Source organism: Bos javanicus, chromosome 16 (assembly GCF_032452875.1).
Source record: "Bos javanicus breed banteng chromosome 16, ARS-OSU_banteng_1.0, whole genome shotgun sequence".
NCBI classification, from domain to species: domain Eukaryota; kingdom Metazoa; phylum Chordata; class Mammalia; order Artiodactyla; family Bovidae; genus Bos; species Bos javanicus.
In genome coordinates, this window is record NC_083883.1 from 69649372 (window position 1) to 69674213 (window position 24842).

A 24842-nucleotide genomic window follows, 5' to 3' on the forward strand; every position below is an offset into this window, starting at 1 on the left:
AGTGAAGGTCAAACTTGGCCGAAGGTCACATGGGGAGCCCAGGCATTCTGACACTTGACTTTTAATGTCTACATTATATTAAACATGCATTTTAAACAGTGCTTACGCATTGAGTTGGGGCTTCCCAGCTGGTGCTAGAGGTAAAGAACCTGCCTGCTAATGCAGGAGAGATAAGAGATGTGGATTCCCTCCCTGGGACAGGAAGATCCCCTGGAGGAGGGCATGGCAGCTCACTCTAGTATTCTTGCCTGGAGAGCCCCCTTGGACAAGAGGAGACTGGCGGGCTACAGTCCACTGTGTCTCAAAGAGTCCGACACGACTGAGGTGACTTAGCACGCACACATGCGTGCATTGTGTTAGTAGTTGTAAGTTTTACAAGTTGAAATTTATAGCTAGTCTCATTTTAAGGTTTTGAAAATTTAACAGAAGGTAACACAAGTCAGATGCCATCATCTTAGACTAAAGGACAGACATCTGCATGGCACAAAATGGAAAAGCTACTTCTATCACAGGAATATCTGTGCTATCAGAATTATTCTGGAACAGCCTGCTCCCAGAGAGGCACAGTATAACCAAGAGAGTGGCCTCGGCTCACGAAACCAAGTTTGAAATACTTCAACTCTCTGAGCCCCTCTCATCTTTTATCCGAGGAGGATAATCCCCATTTTGCAAGCTTGTTGTGAGATCCATTGTTATTATTATTATTCTTAACAAGTTCTCTCCAGACGTGAGTCAGAAGCTCTGTGTCTCTTATTTAATCTTAGCCTATGAAATGGAGACCCTAATGCCTACCTCGGGAAGGTATAAGGTCTGAGCAAACATGTGAAAACTCTTTGTGAAATGAATACAACTTTCCACACAGTGTTTTAAGTAGCTGAGCCATAGCTCAGGTGAATAGTGCCCTTAGATACCAGCTCTACCCGGATGTAGGATGCTAGTTTCAGGTCCTCAGGCTTTTCTCATTAGAACGACCTGGTTCTTCTGAAGCTCCCCAAGTTCTATCCCCTCAGTGTTCCCTCTGGTCAGTAAAGCCCATTTCTCTAAAGGGAAGGCAGCTTATGTGAATAGAAGTAGGAGAAAAAACAGCTCAACTATCCTCAATCGTCAATTAATTTGCAGCTACCGATTCCAATGTCCTGCTGAAGAAACCCTTGTATCCACTTTGTCAACTACAAAAGGGAAATAAAATACATGCCAATGATTAGTTCAACTCCTGATTGTGGTATAATAAACCTCTGACTTAAAAAAGGACTTCCCTGGTGGCTCAGTGGTGAAGAGTCTGCCTGCCAAAGCAAGAGACACAGGTTTGATTCCTGATCCAGAAGATTCCACATGTTGCAGAGCAGCTAAGCCCGTGTACCGTAACTACTGGGCCTATGCTCTAGAGCCCGGGAACCACCACTACTGAGCCCACATGCCCTAGAGCCCGTGCTCCACGACAGAAGTCACAGCAGAGAGAAGCCTGCACACAGAGCGGCCCCTCTCGCCACAACTAGAGAAAAGCCCACACAGCAACAAAGACCCAGCATAGCCTAAATAAATACTAAATCCTTGTTTAAAAAAAAAGTTGGTCATAGTTTATTCCCACTTAAATTATTTTCATGACATCTTGCCCTAGACTGAATGGCTTTGGGAAAGCTAACTTGGAAATTCTAAGACCAATGTTCTGAGCCATCCTAAGAGTAGTAGAAGTCTTTTCAACCAAAAACAGTTAGCAAGGGAAACGGATCACCCCTTCTAGAGTTAGGAGCCCCTGGGAAGAAGTATACTGACTACTTTCCAGGTTCAAACAAATCTAAATTTGATAGTTCAAACAAAAGAAATAGATTGGAATCGAATGAGAAAAATCACAAATCTTGGAGAAAATTAATATGTATACAGAGTTGAGGGGTTACTCTTAGAAACTTGGGCTACAACTCCAACGCTGGTTTTTATTCCTTTTTATTGAAGGTGCAGTCCCTTTGGACTCCTGATAACTCTCAATAATACAAAGGGCCATCTCAGTTCCTACAGAATATTCAAGATGAAAATAATCATCTCAATCGAGCCTGTCATTGTACAAATGAGAATCAAATACCTAGATTTCTGGACCTGGTCTATTTTCCTCTATGATTTGTCAACCGGATCTTATTTGAGACTCAACTGGCTTATCAGGTACTTCAGGGTTAGGACTAGTATATAAAGTTTTCATGCTCTATGCAATGAGATGGGAATGGCAACTCACGCCAGTATTCTTGCCTGCAAATCACATGGACAGAGGATTATGGCAGGCTACAGTCCACGGGGTCGCACAGTCAGATACAACAACTAAACCACCACCTATATGCAACTCAGCTCATAGTGTAACAAGTATTGTTAGCTTAAGGAAAAAAATATTTAATGTCTTGACTGTCTATTTACAAGACTGTGAACAATTCTCTACAATTATATAAATGGAAGACATGCTGAGTATTACCTGTAACAAGGTCCACCTGGGAAAAGATCAAGATGCTTTCATACAATGGAATATTACTCAGCCATAAAAAGGAGCAATATTGGGTCATTTGTAGAGACATGGATGGACGGAAATAGTGTCATACAAAATGAAGTGAGAAAAATAAATACCGTATATTAACACATATATGTGGAATAGAGAAAAATGGTATAGATGATCTTATTTGCAAAGTCAAAATAGAAACACAAACATAGAGAATATACAGATACCAAGTGGGAAGGTGGGAGGGGTGGCAGGAACTGGGAGACTGGGACTGACATATGTACACTATTGATACTGTGGATAAAACAGGTAACTAATGAAAACATACTGTCTAGCTCAGGGAACTCTTACTCAGTGCTCTGCGGTGATCCAAATGGAAAGGAAGTTCAAAAAGGAGGGATTATGTGTATATACATAGCTGATTCATTTTACTGTACAGAAGAATAGTACATTGTAAAGCAAATATACTCCAGTAAAAAATTAATAGAAAAGAAAAAAAAAGGATGCTTTGAAGGACCCAGGGAACCACCCAGCCAGACCTACTGAGTGGAATCTTCCAATAACTGCAGGCAGCCAATGAAGTTGATGGCCTGGTATTAGTAATATCTCCTCTGGGTCATGCCCTTGAGCACATGGCAGCCTTGGGATGACATGATAAGGATATTGCGCCAGACCACACCCCCGAGCAACTGAAGAAACAGGAGGAAAGACAGGATATCACTTTCAGTAGATGAATACTAAGCAGCTTCATATTACTGAAGCATTACCCAGCAATACAGGCCACCTAGCTAAGGACAATTTTAAAATATAAATGTTAGTATTTGTCAAAGTGTATACATAAATCTGAACTGAAAGTCAACAGCAAATTATCTTTTACAAGTTCATGTCCTGGAAAACTTCTTTACCCTGATTCGAGGACACAAGCACTTGTTCCAGAGTTTTTGGAATTGATATGGCTCAGAATGCCTGCATATTTACAAAACTCTGTCATCCATAAATGAGCTGGAAAACACCACATACTTGTAGCCTTGTTGATGAGAGTTAATGAGAACACACAACGTGCTAGGCACTGGCTGGACGTGTTATATGCCTACATAATCTTCATGACCCACATTCCAAACCGTGTCTTTTTAATATAACTGAATGTGTTTTCTAAATGTAGTAGTATTATTTGTTAGAACATTTTTACTTTTATCAAAGGCTGCTGAAGTTAGCAAGAAATGGTACCAAAGTTCATAATATATTTATATTTAGAAATCATTTGTACGTAAAACAAAGGTGAATTGAATTTTTTATTAGAAAAAATGCCATATTTTATAGACCACCATTTATGAGAATCCTACCAAAACACTACAACAAACTGGCCTTGAAGAGAAACAGCACAATGACAGAAAGCTCAAAACACTACACCTCTGAGGAGCCTGCAGCCAGGCTAATTGAAAATCGACACACAACGCCCACCACACCACACATAAACATGAACAGGTTATGTAAGTGAGCCAAGATTTAGAAAACACATTGGAGAGGGGAACACACCCACACACGTATCTGTGTGCATGTTTTCCTTAAAAACATGTAACAGGGTTTCCTTCATTTTACTCAACTCAAAGAAACTCTTGATCTAAAATTATTCCATGTCTAACATTATACAAAAGAAATATCATAAAGCAAAAGTTTACATTTTCCTGGGAGCTGTCCCTTGCAAGAAAATGTTACTTGCATTTTTTAGTGTAGAATCCACATAAAAACAGGAGTTGTAATATAGTGCTTGCCATTTAAGTGTAACATTGCCAAAATGCTTTATACAGGACTATTTTACATTACAGAAGAGGAATATCAATGTAGAGGTAATCAGTGCTTCCAAACTTTTCTAATTCTTCTACAGGGGAGATCTAAATAGTCAATATATTTCTATTTAAAAGGAGTTTTCTTCCCTCTGGTACGGTGCTTGCTGATGAATAAAGACAAGCGCACAGTCACACTGCTTTCTGTTCAACAACTGCCACCTTCCAGGAGTCCTGACACACACGGGGTCTTCTACTGGACCCTACAGTTCTCGCTGCCCTTAGACTCCAGGCTGGATTCTGGGCTGGGGGCGTGGCGGCCTCGCTTGGCTCTCAGGCCCTCCCTGGGGCTGCCCACTGGACTTCTCTCGGGAAGATTACTGATGGAGAGAGATCTGCCAATGGGATCTCGGAAGGCAGTGCCTGAATCCACTGGGCTCTGTTGAGAAACCTTGACCTGCAACACAAGTATGACAGTTAGAGGTCTAAAATCACATTCACATTTCTACAACATGAAAAATAAAGTCCTTATTTAGGTCATTACATTTGAAGTTCAATTCTTCCTCTAGGAGTTTGTACACAGTTTGACTATTTCTTCTACCCTAAAAACAGGCCCCCACCTAAACAGAGAAGCTAGAGAAAAGGGTCAGATATCACCTCTGATGAGCCACCTTGCAAAGCTTTCCTTGACATCTCTAATGACCAGACACTCGTTCCCAAGGCCACTGTGACCTTCTCAGATCAGAAGGTAAGCTCTCTGAGGGCAAAGACTATGTCCTCTTTACCTCTGCATCCACAGTGCCCAGAATATGCTTGACTAATAGCAAACATTCAATATTTGTGTAAGAACCCAAACCAGCTTCCATTTATCTTACTTGATCCTCTATCATGCAAATAAACGTATTCCAGTGAGTCCTAACAGTTTCATAAGGTGGAAGCTTTATTTACTAGAGCCTCTTCCTCACATAATAACATTTTAATCACTCTCCTTCCATTTAAAGTCCAGAATAAAAGTACGTTCCCTTTCCAATGTCCTGCCTTTTAAGAGAAAGGGGGATCCCACTTTTAAGAGAAAAGGGGATCTCAAAAAATGTGAGACTTTAAGAAGCAGATGAGAGGGTAACGCATTACCAGGTAATGCAACACTGGTAGGACTGAGATTTTCTGAGGTTTCTATAGTAGTGAGAAAAAATACGGGGTCAGGAGAGAGAAAAGAGCAGGACAGATGAAATACAGAACAACGTCACAACCGAAGTGAGAGGGCAAGAGTAGATGGTTCAGGTAGGAAGACCTTTAAAAGAAAAAGAGGAAGGACTCCTAACCAGGGTGATACGTGTTCAGTACCAAGGAGGCACTGAGAAGTCCTGAGAAGCACCTATGGGACAGACCACGCCCTGCCCAACTGCCTGCCCAGGACCACCTTCTGAAGCAGAAGAAGAAAAGAATGGAAATTATTTCCCCGTGTATATTCTTTCCATAGGAAGTGTATGGTTTTAAAAGGCAGCTAAATACTTTTCATCACAGAAAACATAGTAAATCTGGCCAACAGATCAGAGCCCTGGAAAGGTTGCCTCTACCTCAGATGACGTGCAGCACACTTAAAAGGAGGGGCCTTGAAGGATCAGGACTTAATGGAAAATTACTGTCCATGGAAATCGGAAGGAAAAAAACAAGAGTTTTACTGGCACTCTTTTCTTTCCTTTTTTTTTTTTAAAGTAGAAAGCAATATAGAAGACAGACATTTCCCTTGAACCCGTGAGCTGCAGGAGAATCAAACCTTTAGTTGCACCATTAAAAGACAGAGGAGGTAGGGACAGAGACCACACTGGGCAAAGAGAATCTGAGCTAGTAAAACTCCTTCTGAAACCCAACAGAACAGCCGAAGTCCACCCTTTGGCCTCTCCTTCCAGACTCAATTTCTTGATTCTGAATTGAGGAAACTGTAGTTGGTAATCAGAGTTTTAACTTTGGATTTGATCCTCATGTTGGTTAGTTAGCCTCAGACTTATCCATAAGTAGATGAGGTCAGGCTTCCCAGGTATTTAATCTATTAAGGGCACCCATACCCTAACTGTCTTACAAACTGTGTCTGCAGCCACAGTGGGGAGACGGCGGGTATGCAAATAGCTCATTGGAAAAGAAACTCATAAGTAGGAAAAATGGTTAAGACCCCACTAAATTGCTGACAGGCCCTGTGGTGATGGCCTCACAATCATCTCGTACAGTTGGTGAACGGTCGTCTGGAGCTAACTCCCAGAGACAAAGCAGAGACTGATCCTCACCTATGCTGCATCTTACCCATGTTCTCCTTCGAACTTGTCAGCTGTCACTGACAGTTCTGTTAAATGATCTAGGAAATCTCTCAACACTCAGCCAGTGACTTCAGGCGAAGATTCATAATCCGAAGTTTCTAAGCAACCGCTTTAGGAAAGGATAACTTGCTATCTCTTTTTCCAAACTGAATGATGAAATATGCTCAGCAGATGAGGCAAGCATTTTATAAAGTGACTCAGAAAATGTTGAATTACATTAAAAATCAATAGGCTGGGTTTTGAAGGCTTGCATCTAATCACGAGTCCCCTGTAACCTCCTTTCAAGAGGAACCACCGGCCATTCATGTGCACAAGTGCACAAAATTGCTTAGCAATTCATAACCACTGGTGCCTGCTGCAGCCTATAGCCCCTGCACACACAAGTCTGCAGGAAACCATGGTTACTGCTCTGTCCTCAGCACATGCGACAGCAGTGTGGAAAGCAGGCCCCCTAGCGTGCAAAGCTCTCTGAGAAAATAAGTTCGAACTCCACATGAAAACTGCTTTACCATCAGTTCCTCATCAAAGAAGGGAAAGTGACCCCTGTGGGAATCTTATGAGGTGATTTCCTAACACACCTGTAAACATCTATCGTTGCAATCACTTCAGGACATTAACAGCTGCATTAATTTAGAAGGTATCTGTATTAGAAATGAGGACACAAGTAAACTGTTCACATAATCAGCAACATCAGAGAAGGGATACTGGGAAGAGCCAAGTACTTCATTTCAGGAATTAGACTGTGGTTAATAGCTTTGGTCAAGTCTGGAAGCTTCACTCTTTAAAGGCACTAGTTACCTTATGGAAAAGAAACTGTTCTTACGGTCCCTGGAGAGTTAGGACCTACTCCAGTACACTTCAGTGTTCTACGGTTCCCAACATTTAAAAGTTAACTCCAAACGTGAGTGAGTGAGTAAGAAAGAAAAATAGAGAAACGTGGGTTGGAGGTGGGAGGACTGATGGGGAAGGGAAAGAAATACGCACAAAATAGCAGAATATTTCTAATTGTAAGTCATAGATGGGCCCATTTTAATCAGTGAAAGAAAATCTCAGACCCTTCTTCTTCAGCCCCCAGTTAATAAAATCTTTATTATAATGTAAGTTATGAACAAAACTCAATTGTAGATATAAATTCCTTAATCCTTAGAGCTCTTATATATCAGCATAACAAACATTTGCTTAAATGTTGCTTTGATGCAACTACTCACCAAAGTCTTTGTATTTGGTATCTAAAATCCTAATGAGGAACACGCCTGCCCACTTAACAAGTATTATATTATACAAATAAGGGTTACTACACCTTCAAAGTTTCATTGGCTGGGTCAGGGTAATCTGATTGAATACTTAAACTCTAACCAATAAGCAATGGAGAAAGAACTGGCAACCCACTCCAGTACTCTTGCCTGGAAAATCCCATGGATGGAGGAGCCTGGTAGGCTACAGTCCATGGGGTCTCGAAGGGTCAGACACGACTGAGCGACTTCACTTTCACTTTTCACTTTCATGCATTGGAAAAGGACACGGCAACCCACTCCAGTATTCTTGCCTGGAGAATCCCAGGGACGGGGGAGCCTGGTGGGCTGCTGTCTATGGGGTCACACAGGGTCGGACATGACTGAAGCGACTTAGCAGCAGCAGCAGCAGCAACCAATAAGCAAAGTACAATCACAATATTAAAAACAAAAATTCTGTAAGCTATTCCAGAAACTTTCAACAAGATTCCTGTGGTCCCTAGTCTGAGAAACAACAGGAAAAGAGCAAGACTGGAGCTGAGAGAGAGAGGTGTTAACTCCAGGTAGGTTCAATCTTTATTGAGTCTTATTTTCTTCATCCTTTTGTAATAAGTACTTACAAGAGTTCAATAAAATAAAATAAAACTGAGTTCCCTAAAATTCATGTGCTTTGCAGACATAAATGGTAGCTGCTGGTATGGCTATGAAGCAAACACACTCTGTGCTTTAAATAACTTGACTGGGCTGTTTGCAAGGTGCAGAGAGGCCCCTAAGATTCCAACCCTTTCTCACTTCAACAATCAAAATAGAGACATCCACAAACAGAGCCCCTTTCTTTAGACATCTACTGAAATATGTGCTTTTTGTAGACAGTCAAGGAGTAACAAACACTAAGAATCACAGCCAGGGGGCAGAGGGGTGAGAGGGAGCCTGTAAACAAGCAAAGCCCACTGCCTGTGCTGCGTCCTTCCAAGGTTCTGCCCAAAACTCGCTAACACACCCTTGGAGCTCCGCTCTGACAACACCGTTTGCCATCAGACTGTGTATCAGCAGCCTGCTGGGTCAAGGATGAGATTGTGCGGCAGGATAACATGACGCCTGTCCTCGCATCTGCTTGCTACTCTCCTCACTACTGACTTATTTATACCACAGGGAGAAGGTCAGATTTCGAAGAGCTCCCGAGTCAGCCGGTGCAGCGTCAAAGCCTTGCCCAGATGCCGCTCTCATTTCCTGGATTTCACACAGTAGATACATGTTCACGGAGTTTACCTTTTGTGATCTGCTGCCACCAGCTGTTGGTTTGGAGGTCTCGGTGAGATTTTCTTTGTCGAGACTTGGCGGGGATGCTGCTAACTTCTGGGCAGCAAGGCGGGGGCTGGTCCTGGTTGCCATGGTTGTCCTCCGCAGGATGTAGGGGCTAGTCTTTCCGGTGGGGATGTCGGCAAACCCTAAGGGCACAAAACTGATTGTCAGCACTGCTGGCTACCATTCCATCAGCCTCCCCAGTGGGAGTGATATTCACGAGTGGCATTCATGAGTGAGCAAGGATAAGGGTGACTCCAAAACCACTTCCTCCTCGCCGCAGTGGATAGTTTTATTTTTATTTATAATTTTATTCATAATTACCCTGGGAGGCAGCAAACAGTAAATCCCTAACAGGTGGGGTTTTTTTTTTTTTTTTTTCTTATTAGAAACATAAGAAACAACATGGGGAAAAGGGAGGTGGGGGCGGAAATAATATTAAAGAGAAAAAAGTTCTTCCTGCTTCTACTAAGAACAAATCGGCAGGCATTCCCGTGAGACGGACTGAAGGGGAAAATAAGGCAGGTAAAATGGAAAGAGACAGGCAAAAGAAAAGGCCTGCTCTTGTGGAAAGGGGGAAAATGTGGAGTCACAACAGCTACTTGCAGTGACTACTCTCACGTAGAAAGACTGGATGGGAGGAGAGTCTGGATCTCACTAAGAGCGATTTCCCTCCGCATCATCTCCCCCCGTAGAGGGAACTGACGCAGCTTGTGATGACCAAGAGGAGAACAGCAATCCCGAGGACACTAAAAGAAAGCATGTCACACAGGCTCAGAACAGCTTTAAAGTAACTACATTAACTACAAGAGCCTGTGTTTTTGCTTTGTTTTTAACCCCTTACCTACAAATAAAAAACAGTAATGAAAAAGAGCAAGCTAACTATTTGGAGGTTAGATTTCCTAAGGGTTAGAATTACTCAGAATAGTGCCTTCAAACCATCTACGGGAAAAAAAAAAACCCAAAACTTTCTTCCTTTGTTTTCCCCCCAAATCACTTCCCAGAATTTTTCCTATATTAGTTTCATGTGTACAACACAGTGATTCACAAGTTGTAAAGGTTATATTCCATTTATTATAAAATATTGGCTACATTACTGGGTCTATTCACTATGCTGAATGATATATCCTTGTAGCCTATTTATTTCAAACATAGTCATCTGTACCTCCTAATCTCCTGCACCCATCTTGCCCCTCCCCCTGTCCTCTCTCCACTGGTAACAACTGGTTTGTTTTCTATATCCCAGAATTCATTTTTAAAAATAAATACTTATTGGAGTAGAGTTGCTTTACAAGGTTGTGTTAATTTCTACTGTACAGCAAAGTGAATCAGCTACACGTATGCATGTAGCCCCTCTCTGTGGAACTGCGCTCCCATTCAGGTCACCACAGAGCGCTCAGTAGAGCTCCCTGTGCCATACAGCGCGTGCCGCTTCATTCAGTTAGCTGTGTCAGGCTCCTGGTGACCCTTTGGACTGCAGCCCACCAGGCTCCTCTGTCCATGGGATTTCCCAGGCAAGAATATAGAGTGGGTCACCATGCCCTCCTCCAGGGGATCTTCCCGATCCAGGAGTGGAACGCTGGTCTCCTGCATTGGTAGGCGGACTCTTTATTTATCATTCATAAAGAATATTATTTATTCTGTATCACCTGGGAAGCCCATGCTATACAGTAGGTTCTCATTAGTTACCTATTTTATATACAGGATCAACAATGTCATATGTCTATATATATATATATATATATGTCAGTACTAATCTCCCAATTCATCCTGCCTCCCCGCTTTTCCTCTTGGTGTCTCTATGTTTCTTCTCTACTTCTGTGTCTCTATTTCAGCTCTATCAATAAGACCATCTATACCAATTTTTTCAGATTCCACATATACGCATTAATATATGATATTTGTTTTTCTCTAGTTCTATGGGAAAGAAGAGGGGTGGGGAGTAATCTCTCATCTGCTGTGGAATGATACTTTTGTATAATACAATAAGAATGAGTATAATAAAAACTGATTATGTGCTTGGATATTGAAAACAGCAAAATAGCAAATGGCTATGAAAATTTAAAACTCTAACTCATGATTTCTATACATTGTTTTGGTCATGGGCCAGTAGCAAACGTTCCTAGACTGGCCCCAGTCTCTGGGCTACACGTTGAAGAACACTGGGTTAAAAAAAAAACAACGTGGTAAGCAGCTCCAGCCAGGAGCCAGCATCATGGGGCCCACCCTTCAGCTCCCCTACTACCTGGGTCACACAACACTAAAGGTGGGAAACTTGAAGGGTTATCTTCAATTTGGGGATTTTCAGCACAGAAATATCAAATTCCAAACAGTTTTCTGACAGTCATTTTTCAAATCTCCTAGTATTTTTTGTACTGTGACATAAGTAATTAGATCTGTCATTCTCTCACGACAGAAAAGAAAGCATATACCTTACCAAGTTAACAGTGGACTACTGCTTCTGAAGATTAAATAGGACCATGGCATAATAACCCCAAAATACAAATGCTTCTTTTCTTTTTGTATGTGAATTTTTTTTAAAAGAACACAAATACTTTTAAAATTATGTCATACCTTTCTTTACAACTTCTGGAAGCCCCTCTGGCTCAAATTCAGCATCTTCTGCATCCTCTGCAAGGTGAGTACCACTTCTGATGCCTTTCCTGCTTTTTTTAGAAAATGTCTCTGGTGTAGAAGGCGTGGTTTCTCCGCCATCCTCCCGAATCCCACTGGACCTTTGCCTTTTGCCTGAAGATTTATTTTGGCCGGATGGTAACTTCTTCTCAGTGGCAGAAGGGACTGGGGATGGTCCTGGAGCAAGCGAATTCACCAAAGGAGAGCTCCGAAGATTCAGTTTAGATTGTTGTGAACTCAGACGAGCAACTTGTGTTTCTAACATCTCCTTGGCTTTCTCTAACTTCTCATGGCTTATGAGCAGGGAACAGTATTTATCCAGGTATTCATCTGCCTCCTTGGTTTTTTCTTCAAGGGTTTCTTTCAGTTCTTTCATTTCAGTTATTAATTCGTTGACATTAGCATCCACGACGGTATCTGTCAAAAGTAAAATGACAAATCATTTGTAACGTGACACTTCTCTAGTTAACATTGGGCATCATCAAGCAGATAACCTTAGACTTGCTCTTGATTTTTTTTATTTTGGAAATGGGGGAAAATGTAGCTACAGATGGTTCTTATATTTCAAACAGCTCTTGTTTGGTAGGGATTGTATCAAGATACATATTCTCGTGAGTTACATACTTATTGTTGTTTACTGGCTAAGTCATGCCCAATTCTTTTGAGACCCCACAGACTATATAGCCCACCAGGCTACTCTGTCCATGGGATTTCCTAGGCAAGAATACTGGAGTGGGTTGCCATTTCCTTCTCCAGGGATTGAACCCGCATCTCCTCCTCGGCAGGCAGATTCTTTACCACTTTGTAGGCAGAGTCTTCAGCCAACAGGGGAGCCCACGTACTTACTGGGATAGTTTAAACATAACCCATCAATATCTCAAACTCGGATTTCAGCCAATCCATCAAACCACCTTGTAGTTATCATACTACATAAAATGAATGAATTTATTGCACCCTCTATATTCCTCTGTCCATCCTTTCTATTTTAAGTGAATGAATGAACAGTAAAAGTCGACAGAGAATATAAAGTCACGGTTGTAAAGGCTTTGGGAGACAGTTCAGTTGCTCAGTCATGTCCTACTATTTGCGACCCCATGGACTGCAACACGCCAGGCCTCCCTGTCCATCACTAACTCCCAGAGTTTACTCAGACTCATATCCCTTGAGTCTGTGATGCTATCCAACCATCTCATCCTCTGTCATCCCCTTCTCCTCCTGCCCTCAATCTTTCCCAGCATCAGGGTCTTTTCTAATGAGTCAGCCCTTCGCATCAGGTGGCCAAAGTACTGGCGTTTCAGCTTCAGCATCAGTCCTTCCAATGAATATTCAGGACTGATTTCCTTTAGGTTGAATCTCTTTGCAGTCCAAGGGACTCTCAAGAGTCTTCTGCAACACCACAGTTTACAAGCATCAATTCTTCAGCACTCAGCTTTCTTTATAGTCCAACTCTCACATCCATACATGACCACTGGAAAAAGCATAGCCTTGACTACATAGACCTTTGTTGGCAAAGTGATGTCTCTGCTTTTTAATATGCTGTCTAGGTTGGTCATAACTTTCCTTCCAAGGAGTGTCTTTTAATTTCATGGCTGGAGTCACCATCTGCAGTGATTTTTAGCCCCAAAATTAAAGTCTGTCACTGTTTCCACTGTTTCCCCATCTATTCGCCATGAAGTGATGAGACCAGATGCCATGATCTTAGTTTTCTGAATGTTTAGTTTTCAGCCAACTTTTTCACTCTTGTCTTTCACTTTCATCAAGAGGCTCTTTAGTTCTTCTTCACTTTCTGCCATAAGGGTAGTATCATCTGCATACCTGAGGTTACTGATATTTCTCCCTTGATTCCAGCTTGTGCTTCATCCAGTCCAGCATTTCTCATGATGTACTCTGCATATAAGTTAAATAAGCAGGTTGACAATATATAGCCTTGACGTACTCCTTTCCTGATCCCTTACGATTATACAAAGGAAGTGACAAATAGATTCAAGGGATTAGATCTGATAGACAGAGTGGCTGAAGAACTATGGATAGAGGTTCATGACATTGTACAGGAGGCAATGATCAAGACCATTTCCAAGAAAAAGAAATGCAAAAAGGCATAATGGTTGTCTGAGGAGGCCTTACAAATAGCTGTGAAAAGAAGAGAAGCGAAAGGCAAAGGAGAAAAGGAATGAGATACCCATTTGAATGCAGAGTTCCAAAGAATAGCAAGGAGAGATAAGAAAGCCTTCCTCAGCCATCAATGCAAAGAAACAGAGGAAAACAACAGAATGGGAAAGACTAGAGATATCTTCAAGAAAATCAGAGATACCAAGGGAACAATTCCTGCAAAGATGGGCACAATAAAGGACAGAAATGGTATGGACCTAACAAAAGCAGAAGATATTAAGAAGAGTTGGCAAGAATACACAGAACTGTACAAAAATGATCTTCCTGACGCAGATAAGCACAATGGTGGGATCACTCACCTAGAGCCAGACATCCTAGAATGCAAAGTCAAGTGGGCCTTAGGAAGCATCACTACAAACAAAGCTGGTAGAGGTGATGGAATTCCAGTTGAGCTATTTCAAATCCTAAAAGATGATGCTGTGAAAGTGCTCCACTCAATATGCAAGCAAATCTGGAAAACTCGGCAGTGACCACAGGACTTGAAAAGGTCAGTTTTTATTCCAATCCAAAAGAAAGGCAATGCCAAAGAATGCTCAAACTACTGCACAATTGCACTCATCTCACAGGCTAGTAAAGTAATGCTCAAAATTCTCCAAGCCAAGCTTCAACAGTACATGAACTGAGAACTTCCAGATGTTCAAGCTGGTTTTAGAAAAGGCAGAGGAACCAGAGATCAAATTGCCAACATCTACTGGATCATCGAAAAAGCAAGAGAGTTCCAGAAAAACATCTATTTCTGCTTTATTGAATATGCCAAAGCCCTGTGTGGATCACAACAAATTGTGGACAATTCTTCAAGAGATGGGAGTATCAGACCACCTGACCTGCCTCCTGAAAAATCTGTATGCAGGTCAGGAAGCAAGTTAGAACTGGACATGGAACAACAGACTGGTTCCAAATCAGGAAAGGAGTATGTCAAGGCTGTATACTGGGATACAGGCAGGGGCCAATGAAAAGACTGTAGAATCCAGTATATATGAAGAACTCTTACAATAATAAAAAGAAAACAAACAAAAAAAAATGGACAAGAGTGCTTGAACTGGTATTTCTTCAACAAAAACACAGAAATTCCCCACAAGCACATAAAACACCCACTTAGAATGGCTACTTAAAAAGAAGTCATGATAACGTAAATGCTAACCAACTAAAAAGTAACGTACTACACAGGAATGACAACAGAAAAGGTTCTTGTAAAGTAACTACATCTTCCTTTCATATGAGAAAGTAAACTGACATTATAAAAATGCTTTATCCAGAAATACCAATTTAGTCATATAGCTTAGCACATCAAAGTGGCCAAACAAGCAAAATTACCTCTACCTGGCAAAGTTGGGAAACAGGACAGGGGTTTAAGGGCTTCCCTAGTGTCTCAGACAGTAAAGAATCAATCTGGAATGTGGGAGATCCAGGTTCGATCCCTAGGTCAGGAGGATCTCCTGGAGAAGGGAACAGCAACCCACTCCAGTATTCACGGCTGAGAATTCCCATGGACAGAGGACTTGCCTAGCAGGCTACACAGTCCATGGTGTCACAGACAGTCAGACATGAGTAAGCGACTTTCACTTTTTTCACTTTAAGGGCATATTAATTTTTTTTTGAAAGCATGTGCATGTTTTACACCATGATGATTTTTAATAAAAATAAAATTTGTGTTAAAAAAAAAAAAAAAGACAAGTCCAAAGAAGTGCTGAAAACTGCGTGGAGGCAATGGAGGATCTAACGGACAAGGGTTTGAAGGACACTACATGGGAAGATGTCTCAGTCACTTGCAGCTGCCTGGTTGGTGTTGATTCCCTCCTTGAAGCCCCAGTCTGTTCTGCCTACTCTTCTCAGCAGGGAACACTGTGGACCCCTCCCCCCTGCCAAACTATGTACGGTCCAGAAGAGCCATGCGTACTATATTTGCCGTCATCTATCCATACAGAAAAAGCATTCCACTCTAGGGGTGTATGTAGAGAAAAGTGACAAAAAGCGTTGTCACTTTGTTTCATTGTATCTACACACCCAAAAATGTAGTCCCCAACCTTCCTATTTAGTAGGGCCATGGATACCAGAATCATCTGTTGGTAAATTACCAGTGCCAGCTCAGAGGCCAATCTTTCTTTGATGTAGGAACTATGTAATGGACATCCACATGAATAACTCTTCTTGGAAAGGCTCATTAGCAAACAGGGCTGCCAGGTTTTTGCACATTTGATAGAACAGAAGGTGCAGTCATTCTATTTTTAAAATGCAGGCTTCATTCTGAATCCCGTTAATGACCCCAGCCCGAGCACAAAATTCAGAAATTGGAAAACGGTCCGCCGCTCAATCTCGACGTGCTGCCACAGAACAGATCACCGTCCACGCTTCCGGGGCAGACACACCAGTGTGTGACATCACTAGTCGGCGCCAGTGAGGGCTTGTCGATGTGTATGTGACGTCACTAGTCGGCGCCAGTGAGGGCTTATCGATGTGCGCCGGGCTAGCACCCACCTGCTCTCCGTTTCTCCTGTGCAGCTTCAAGATGAGCTAGTTCTTTCTGCAACATCACCTTTTCCTCTTCCAGCTGTTTACAGGATTTCACCAACAACTTTATTTTACTCTGGGCACGATCGTTTTCCTTCTTCAACTTATCTGCATGTTTTAGATTTTCCATCTACAAAACAAAAGCAATTCCACTTAAAAACCTTGAATTGCTTTTCGTGAGCATATGGAAAAATAACAATGAGATATAATTAAGAATCATATGCTGTAAGTTTAAGAACAAGACAAAACATCTAAAGATGCATAAAACAATTCCTCGTCTCTGTTCAGTGTCCTAAGTCCCCCCAGTAAACAGTGTCTTTGTCACTCCCTTTCTTAACATAATGTCCTACTAAGTAAGTAGCCCGGTGTATCTGTGTTTATCCAATGGGAGGCACACCCGGGAGGTAGGGGCGCGGGTCCATGGACATATTCTTGGTGGGCAGAACACTCCGGATGAGAGGATTGTGTCCCATTTGCCATTCTGTGCTGTTGCAGTTTCAATGCCTCAGATGACATTTGCCGAGTCACACCAGATGAAGGCCAGAGATGTGGCTCACAACACTAATTTAAAGCCAAATGATATTATGGTTTATAACATAAATTTAAATGTTGAAGTAACTCAAACAAAAAGTGAACAGAATGGTGGGAGAATTATGTCATCAAGCACTTCTTAGTAGTACATGTTCATAGTTCCTTAAGCACAATTGCAAAATCAAAAAAACAAGTTCTGAAAATGATTTATAGGCAAAACTTGACCTGAACAGATATAAAGGAATTTATAGTCTTTATTTATCCCACCTTGTGAAAATATTCATACATTTTGCTATAAAACTATGAATTTGATTATGAAGTATCACCCCAGACTCTGATAAGATATTATGTGATATGTGGCATATGCACTGCATTATCTAATATCTAAGAAATATAGAATTCTAAAACAATATAGCTCTAGAGTTTCTGATAAGAGATCATAAACATACAAAGGCAGACCAAACTATCAAAAAAAAGAAAGAAGAAGCTTAGCAGCACATTGATGTTACAAGTAGATTTCCCTCTTTGTACATTTCACCTTGAAATAATTTCATCAGCAATGTTGCAATAAATCTGCACTTTCAGAATTTTCTATTTCTGATTCCAAACATAAATGGATTAGAGACAGATTTAATTCAATTTCAACAATGCTTATCAACTTCAATAAAATTATGAGATTTGAATAGACTCAACTAACAATGTACCATTTTGTACATATATAAATAGACATTCCCCACAGTACAACTGTCAAAGATTTTAAAAAAGGAGAAAGTAAGTAAATTAAAAAGTAGACCTGAAGCAATTTCTTTCTGTTATTAAACCTAATATCTCTCATTTTGTAGCAACAGGACATTATTGATCATTAATGTTATTTTAAACTTAGTTTGTATTTCCTTGGTATATTTCCTTCACCATGATAATTGTATAAGACTATAAACATAAGAAATCTATACCTAGTTATCTAACTTTTCTGAAAGATATTTACTTTCCAGGTTCATATTTTACATTCTGGATGGCATTTGTTTTATGCAAAGTATTTGTGGGAATGAAATCAACCTCCTTCTCTAGGAAGAACTACTATAGGACTTCCTATACTCTAACAATGGAACTTTCCAGGTGGTACGGTGGTGAAGAATCCGCCTGCCAATGCAGGAGACGCAAGAAACATGGGTTGGATCCCTAGGTAGGGAAGATCCCCTGGAGTAGGAAACGGCAACCCATTCCAGTATTCTTGCCCAGAAAATTCCATGGACAGAGGAGCCCAGTGGGCTACAGTCCACGGCGTCGCAAAGAGTTGGACATGACTGAGCAACTGAGCCCACACACATAGTCTAACAATACTGAGATTGGGGTTCACTTTTTTTCCTAAAGAAAAAAGTTTGATGGTCCCTGCATCGAGAGGAAGAGGAGAACGTACACATATGTATGGCTGGCCGAGCGCTTGGCCCACCTTGAGCCCCAAAGTCATGGGAAAGGTTTGGTGATAGTAGTGAACCTGAAGACCAATCATTAAGACTTTCACCAAATCATTATCTATGTCTGGAGGGGCTTGCTGTCCTCTGTTATAGGCTTGATCTTCATATCCACTTCCGGAAGTCTCTGACATCCTCTACTTTGACAGGATGCACTGAGTGATGAATAAAGTCTGCTCAAACTATGGAACTGCATGCTATCCTCTCATTTGTAGAAACAACTCAGCAGACAACTGATGAATGATTTTATTTATCACTACAAAAACTTTTTCATGAAAATTAAAATCTAAAACCACTGTTACATGTATAAGCCATTCTAAGTTATGAAGTAATGATAAGTGTACATACCTTGGTTTTCTTCAATTCTTCTAAAATCTCAGTGGTCGCTTTCAAAGAATTATTGAGTTCTTCTTTACTGGACTTTAAGAGGTCTATCTCCACCTTCTGTGAGCTGAGACATTCCTCCTTAGAAGTCAGTTTCTCTCGGTATGTCTGGATTTCCATTTCATGCTAGGGCAAAAAAAAATGTTACTTTAGCCAGGAGGCTCAAGTAAAAACATCATAAGGGAAACAAACAGAAAAGAAAACTGCTATTCCAAAGACCATGGTTTTTGGAACTCTCTCCAAGATGGAAATGTAACAAGGCATAAAATAAGACACGTGCAAATAACTGAGGGAAAGAAAGGGAAGTTAATAGAATGAGACCATTCACAAAATTGTGAAGCATAACTATAATATACAACACTGGCTTCCTTGCAAAAAGTGCCTCATCACCACCACCGACACACTCTTCAGCCTGCCCAGTCACCAGACCACGCATTTTTACCTGTTTGTTTGTATCCAGAAGCAAAGCCTGATGTTTGTTTTCAGCTTCCTGAAGCCGTAGCTGATATTCAGTTATTTCTCCTCTCATTTTCCCTTGTTCTTCCATACGGTCTTTGTGTACACAATCCAAACTCTTCTTCAATTCACTATTTTCTAGCATGAGCTCCTTCAGTTGACCCTAATGAGAAAAACAATAAAATTATGGGAAGATAATTAAGAACCTGGACATATATATTTAGGAACACTGAGTATGGAAGGGAAAAAAATCATTTATAGGCAAGACAAAATCTACATAGAATTAGTGCTATAATCCTTAGCAATGTACAGTTGATGTTCTATAGCCACAGATTAAACATCTACAAATTTAACCAACTACAAAAATATTCCACCTCCCCTCCCCCAAAATTCCAGACAGTTCCAAAAAGTCAAACTTGAATTTTCTGTGTACCAGGAATTTTCCACACAGCATTTACATTGTATTTACATATTCTAGTGAGTTACTTATTGCTGTTGTTTAGTCGCTCAGTCCTGTACAATTCTTTTCAACCCGATGGACTGGGGCCCACTGTCCCTCTGTCCATGAGGACTCTCCAGGCAAGAATACTGGAGTGGGTTACTCTGGAAGATCCAGAAGATCTTCCCAACCCAGGTATCGAACCCAGGTCTCCCACACTGCAGGTGGATTCTTTACTGTCTGAGCCACCAGGGAAGTCCAAGAATACTGAAGTGGGTAGCCTATCTCTTCTCCAGGGGATCTTCCTAAATCGGAATCTCCTGCATTGCAGGCAGAGTACTTACAGCTATTTACATAGTATTAGGTATTTTAAGTAATCCAGTATGGGCTTCCCAGGTGGCTCAGTGGTAAAGAATCCACCTGCCAATGCAGGCACAGAAGACTTGGGTTCGATCCCTGGGTTGGGAAAATCCCCTGAAAGAGGAAATGGCAACCCACTGCAGTATTCTTGTCTGGAATATCCCAAGGACAGAGAAGCCTGGCAGGCTACTGTCCATGGAGTTGCAGAATCGGACATGACTTAGCAACTGAGCACATGCAGACTTAAAGTATACAGGAGGATGTGTATAGGTTATATGCAAACACTATGCCATTTTATATGAGGGACTTGAACATCTGTGAATTTTGGAAACTGGAGGGGCCTAGAACCCATCTCCTGTGGATACTGAGGGATGACTTAATTCACTTTAAATGGCGACTTCACCTCCAGGGGCAATTTCCTTTGTTCCAACCCCAGGTCACCTCCACAAGGAGCACAGGATCTCTGAAACCTCAACTTCATAACTAAGACACCCTGGACCAAACCTTCCTTGGCTCCCTTGGCTTCTCACTTTTTTAAGTACTTCTATTATGGTAATTTCTTGACCTCATCAACAGCACCACCAACACCTTTACACTCAAGCCCCCTTCCTTGGCCAGCTTACGTGCATCTTCTGTCACTTGAAGAATTTCCTTCCACATGCTCCCCACTCCTCTGCCCCTCTCCCCCTTCATGGTGCAGGACTAGCAAAACTGCAGCCCTAGAGGCATCTGGCTTCTCTGTGCGTGATCCCAAATAGCTGTTCCTACATGTGTTTATATACATGCTGTGTTCACTTTCTCATCAACCACTCCTCAACCCGCTCCAACCTTTTATCCCAGCTCCTCCTGAAACAGCATCATCAAGCTCCATGTTACAAACCCCATTCTTTAGCCGTCATCTCTTTCAACCTCTGAGCAGAATCTGATGCTGCTGACCACTCCTTCAGTCCCAAGACAGCCTCCACTCATGCCTTCAGGAACAGGACACTCTCCTGGTTTGCCTCCTCCTGTCTTCTCAGTTCCTTTGCTGCCTCTTCCTCCTGTCTCACCCTACTTGCTGGGGGGTCACCTGGGCTGGGCCCTGAGCTGCCTCTTCACCTTCTCTTCTCCATCTGTATTTTCTACCATCCTCATAATTTTTAAACACTACCTATACTGTGAACTAGCCAAATTCATGTATCTTTCCTAAATCTTCCCTTCAATCACCAGCCCCCTGTGTTTTGTGTCACTTTAGATTGTACTCTAGTTCTTTACCATCTTTTCCTACTGCTCCAACCTTCTTGCATATTATTTTCCATCTGACTTCAGCCACAATGGTTTCCTTTCAATTTTGAAAATGTCCATAGGTGTTCATAATTTCAGAGTTTTGTCCCCCACCCCCCCACCCCCCCGCCGCCCCCTGCCTTTTTTGGCTGCTCCACGTCTTCTCAGCACACAGGATCTTCAACCTTCATCACAGCATGCGGGATCTTATAGTTGAGGCATGTGAACTCTCAGTCGCGGCACATGGGACCTAATTCCCTGACCAGGGATAGCACCCAGGCCCCCGGCATTGGGAGCACAGTCTTCGTCACTGGACCACCAGGGAAGTCCCTAATTTCAGAGATTTTGTCACACCGCTCTATAGACTTAGAAGGCTCCCTCCTTGGTCGTGTTCTTCACATGGTGCCTTCTTGCCTGGCAGTGGCATTCTCAGACAACCTTGTCTAAGTTAGGTTGTTCCCTACTCCTATACCCAACTTCCCAAACATTCTGCAGAAAGGATCTTGTTTCCTTTATCACACTTAACAGTCGTTTTTTTTTTAATAATAATTTATTTGGCAACACTGGGTCTCCACTGCTGCACACGGGCTTTCTCCAGTTGCAGCAAGGGGGGGACTGCTCTCTAGTTCTGGTGCCCGGACTTCGCACTGCAGCGTATCTCCTACTGCAGAGCACAGGCTCAGTAGTTGGGCCCAGACTTCGCACTGCAGTGTATCTCCTATTGCAGAGCACAGGCTCGGTAGTTGGGCACATGGGCTTAGCTACCTCAGGGTCTGTGGAATCTCGCCAGACCAGGAATCAAACCAGTGTCCCCTGCAGTGGCAGGCAGATTCTTAACCACTGGACTACCAGGGAAGTCTTATAGCACTCGAAGCGTTTATGATTATTTTATACATTTCCTATGGAGTGATTTATTGTGTCGAGATGGTAAGCTCTGTGAGTGCAGAAACCACTGGATAGCTATCGTTCCCCGTTCTATCCTCTGACCTTAGTAGTATTTACAGAATGAATAAAGCCATTGCAGACCAACACGCTCATACATACAGCCTTCAAGCTGAACACTTAGCTTTTTTTTTTTTTTTTTGTAGAGTCTATAAATGAAATGCAAGTAACAATATACTAGGGATACTCTCAAACTGCTCAGTCCCAAGCAGATTTCAGCAGGTGCAGGACTCAGATATCATTCATAGGAACTCCTTCCACATAGCATTGCCACAAATCCCATGAACCAATTGCTGAGATTAAATGCCAAAGCGTTTCCATTTTTATTAAATATCATATTTAAAGAAACGCAGAGGGCTTCCCTGGTAGTTCAGTGGTTAGAATCCACCTTGCAATGCGGGGGACATGGGTTCCATCCCTGGTCCAGAAGATCCTATAAGCCACAAGCAACTAAGCCCACGTGCCGTAACTACTGAGCTTGGACTCCAGAGCCCGTGCTCCACAACAAGAGAAGTCACGGCAGCGAGAAGCCTGAGCACTGCAACTAGACTAGCCTCCACCCTCTATAACTAGAGAAAGTCCACAGGCAGCAACAAAGACACAGCAAAGACATACAGTTAAGAATTTTTTAAAAACCTACCTTATTTTAAAAAAAAAGCACAAATTTCCCCCATTTCTTATACAGGCTATTCCAAATATCACTGCAACTTTATGTGATTATTCTGGTTCATAATCACAATTATATTTTCCTATCCTTTTCTAAAAACTACTTGGGGATGAAGTTGCACACGGACTATATGGATACAGGAATTTTACCATCTGGCTGCATGGTAGCTGCTACCTAAGTCTCGTTGTTAAGAGATTCAGGAGAAAGCGCGTGAATCAGCAATGTCTATTATGAGACCAGCAGTGGGAGTGGCAGCCCAAATGCTATAGTTCTGCCACCACCTGCCCTAAAATAGCACCCCAAGACTGCTCCAACTTTACATTTTACTGTGACTCTCTGTTACTTTGTTAGTTCTTTGCAAGATCAGTGCATCTGTCTCTAGCAACACTCTGGCTTGTAATCTGGGGCAGGCCAGGAAAACAGCCTACTGAAAGCTGCATGCAATCCATTTCTGGTATGAGTTAATATAGTCAGAAGGGCTGTCTTCTATGAAAAACATATCTGGGCTCCTTGACAGGTATTTTGATGTGTTTGGGGGCCTCTTTGGACTCCTTCAGGGCTCATGACAGTGCTGGATGGCAAAGATTACTGCAGGTCTGACCATGACATAGCTTTGGGTTATTCTTTTCAAAAGCTAATAAAAGTTTGATACATCTCAGAAGATCTTACAAAAACAAACAAGGAGAGAGTGCACAAGAATTATTAGAGTGTAATGAATCTGTCATAGAGAAACTTACTTTGCTGCTCTTCACTTCTTCCAACATTAAATTTAATTCTTCCGTTAGCCTGTTTTTCTCCCCACTAAATTCTTCTTTCAGTGCCACCGTTTTTTGTATCACTGCATGTATTTCCTTCTGAAACTCAGTTTCCTTCACAGTCATTGTGTTTACCTGAAATTTCATCTTTCATTAGGATCTGCTTATGGTTGTCTGTTTGATCAAATTAATCACTGTGACACAGCATATTTGTGACATTCACATCCCTCCAATAATAAAATAAAACCCAGCTAATCCTCCCGTTACTAATCCACTCAAATAATATTCTCAAAACCGACTGATAAGCTTGCCTTTTCTTCTCTGCAAGATTTAACAAAAAACAGCAATAAGGAAAGGAATGACAAAGAAAGATAATATTAGCGAATCTTAAAATCCTTCATAGAGGTAATGATTTGAATTAAACTTAAACACCAGAAAGTATTTACGAGGCAGTGACTTAATCGATCAACCCTTGGATCTCTTATGTATTCTCTAGAGCCATGCTAAAACGCAAGAAACAGGATGATAGTTTGTTAAAACCAGTTAAAGCAGGATTGTTTGCATCCATCCCTACACCAGACTGAAATAGCCCAGTAAAGTCTGTCTAACTGTCTCTACCATAACTACTATCACTTGCAAGCTATGCAAAAACTTGAAATTCTTGGAAAATATTGAGATATGATTGACTGTATTTTCTGGATAATCTACTTGTCCAATAAAAACTTAATTTGAAGGAATCACTTTCCTAGATCAGTTAAGTATAGGGGAAATTTTTAACTTTTCTTTAATAGAGTTTCCTGATGGCAGATCTTCCCTTTCATCATCAGCTAACAAAACAGGAGACTGCCCAAAGAGAACGGGGCTGAAAGCACAAAATCCCTACGAGGGACATGTCCTGGGAGCCATGAGGGTTCTGTTGGTTATAATTATATCAGTATCTTTAACAGTTATTTCCCCTAAAGGCAAAAATGGCAGGGCAGAGGCAAAAGTGATATCTACTGATTCTGACTAATATGTGTTATATTCTCTACAGCAGTGGTACTCAACCGGGTATGGGTATGTGGGCTACTATTCTGATGTACTACAAGAAATAAACCATGCGCAACCCAAAGCTTCTTCCCTATCCAGGTGTCACAGTGAAAACTGGGCCAATCCA

General features: G+C 41.7%; 1 protein-coding gene across 1 annotated transcript in view; it reads right to left on the reverse strand.

The window, feature by feature from the left end:
* Positions 1-3750: 3750 nt before the first annotated feature.
* Positions 3751-24842, reverse strand: part of CENPF (centromere protein F) — a 62506-nt gene continuing 41414 nt past the window's right edge. The window contains exons 14-20 of the mRNA XM_061383513.1: positions 23669-23821; positions 19247-19423; positions 18769-18930; positions 16385-16547; positions 11681-12157; positions 9074-9252; positions 3751-4717 (exon numbers count right to left, since the gene is read on the reverse strand). Of these exons, the coding sequence (XP_061239497.1) occupies positions 4514-4717; positions 9074-9252; positions 11681-12157; positions 16385-16547; positions 18769-18930; positions 19247-19423; positions 23669-23821 (1515 nt within the window). The 3' untranslated portion in view covers positions 3751-4513. The remainder of the gene's footprint in view (positions 4718-9073; positions 9253-11680; positions 12158-16384; positions 16548-18768; positions 18931-19246; positions 19424-23668; positions 23822-24842) is intronic.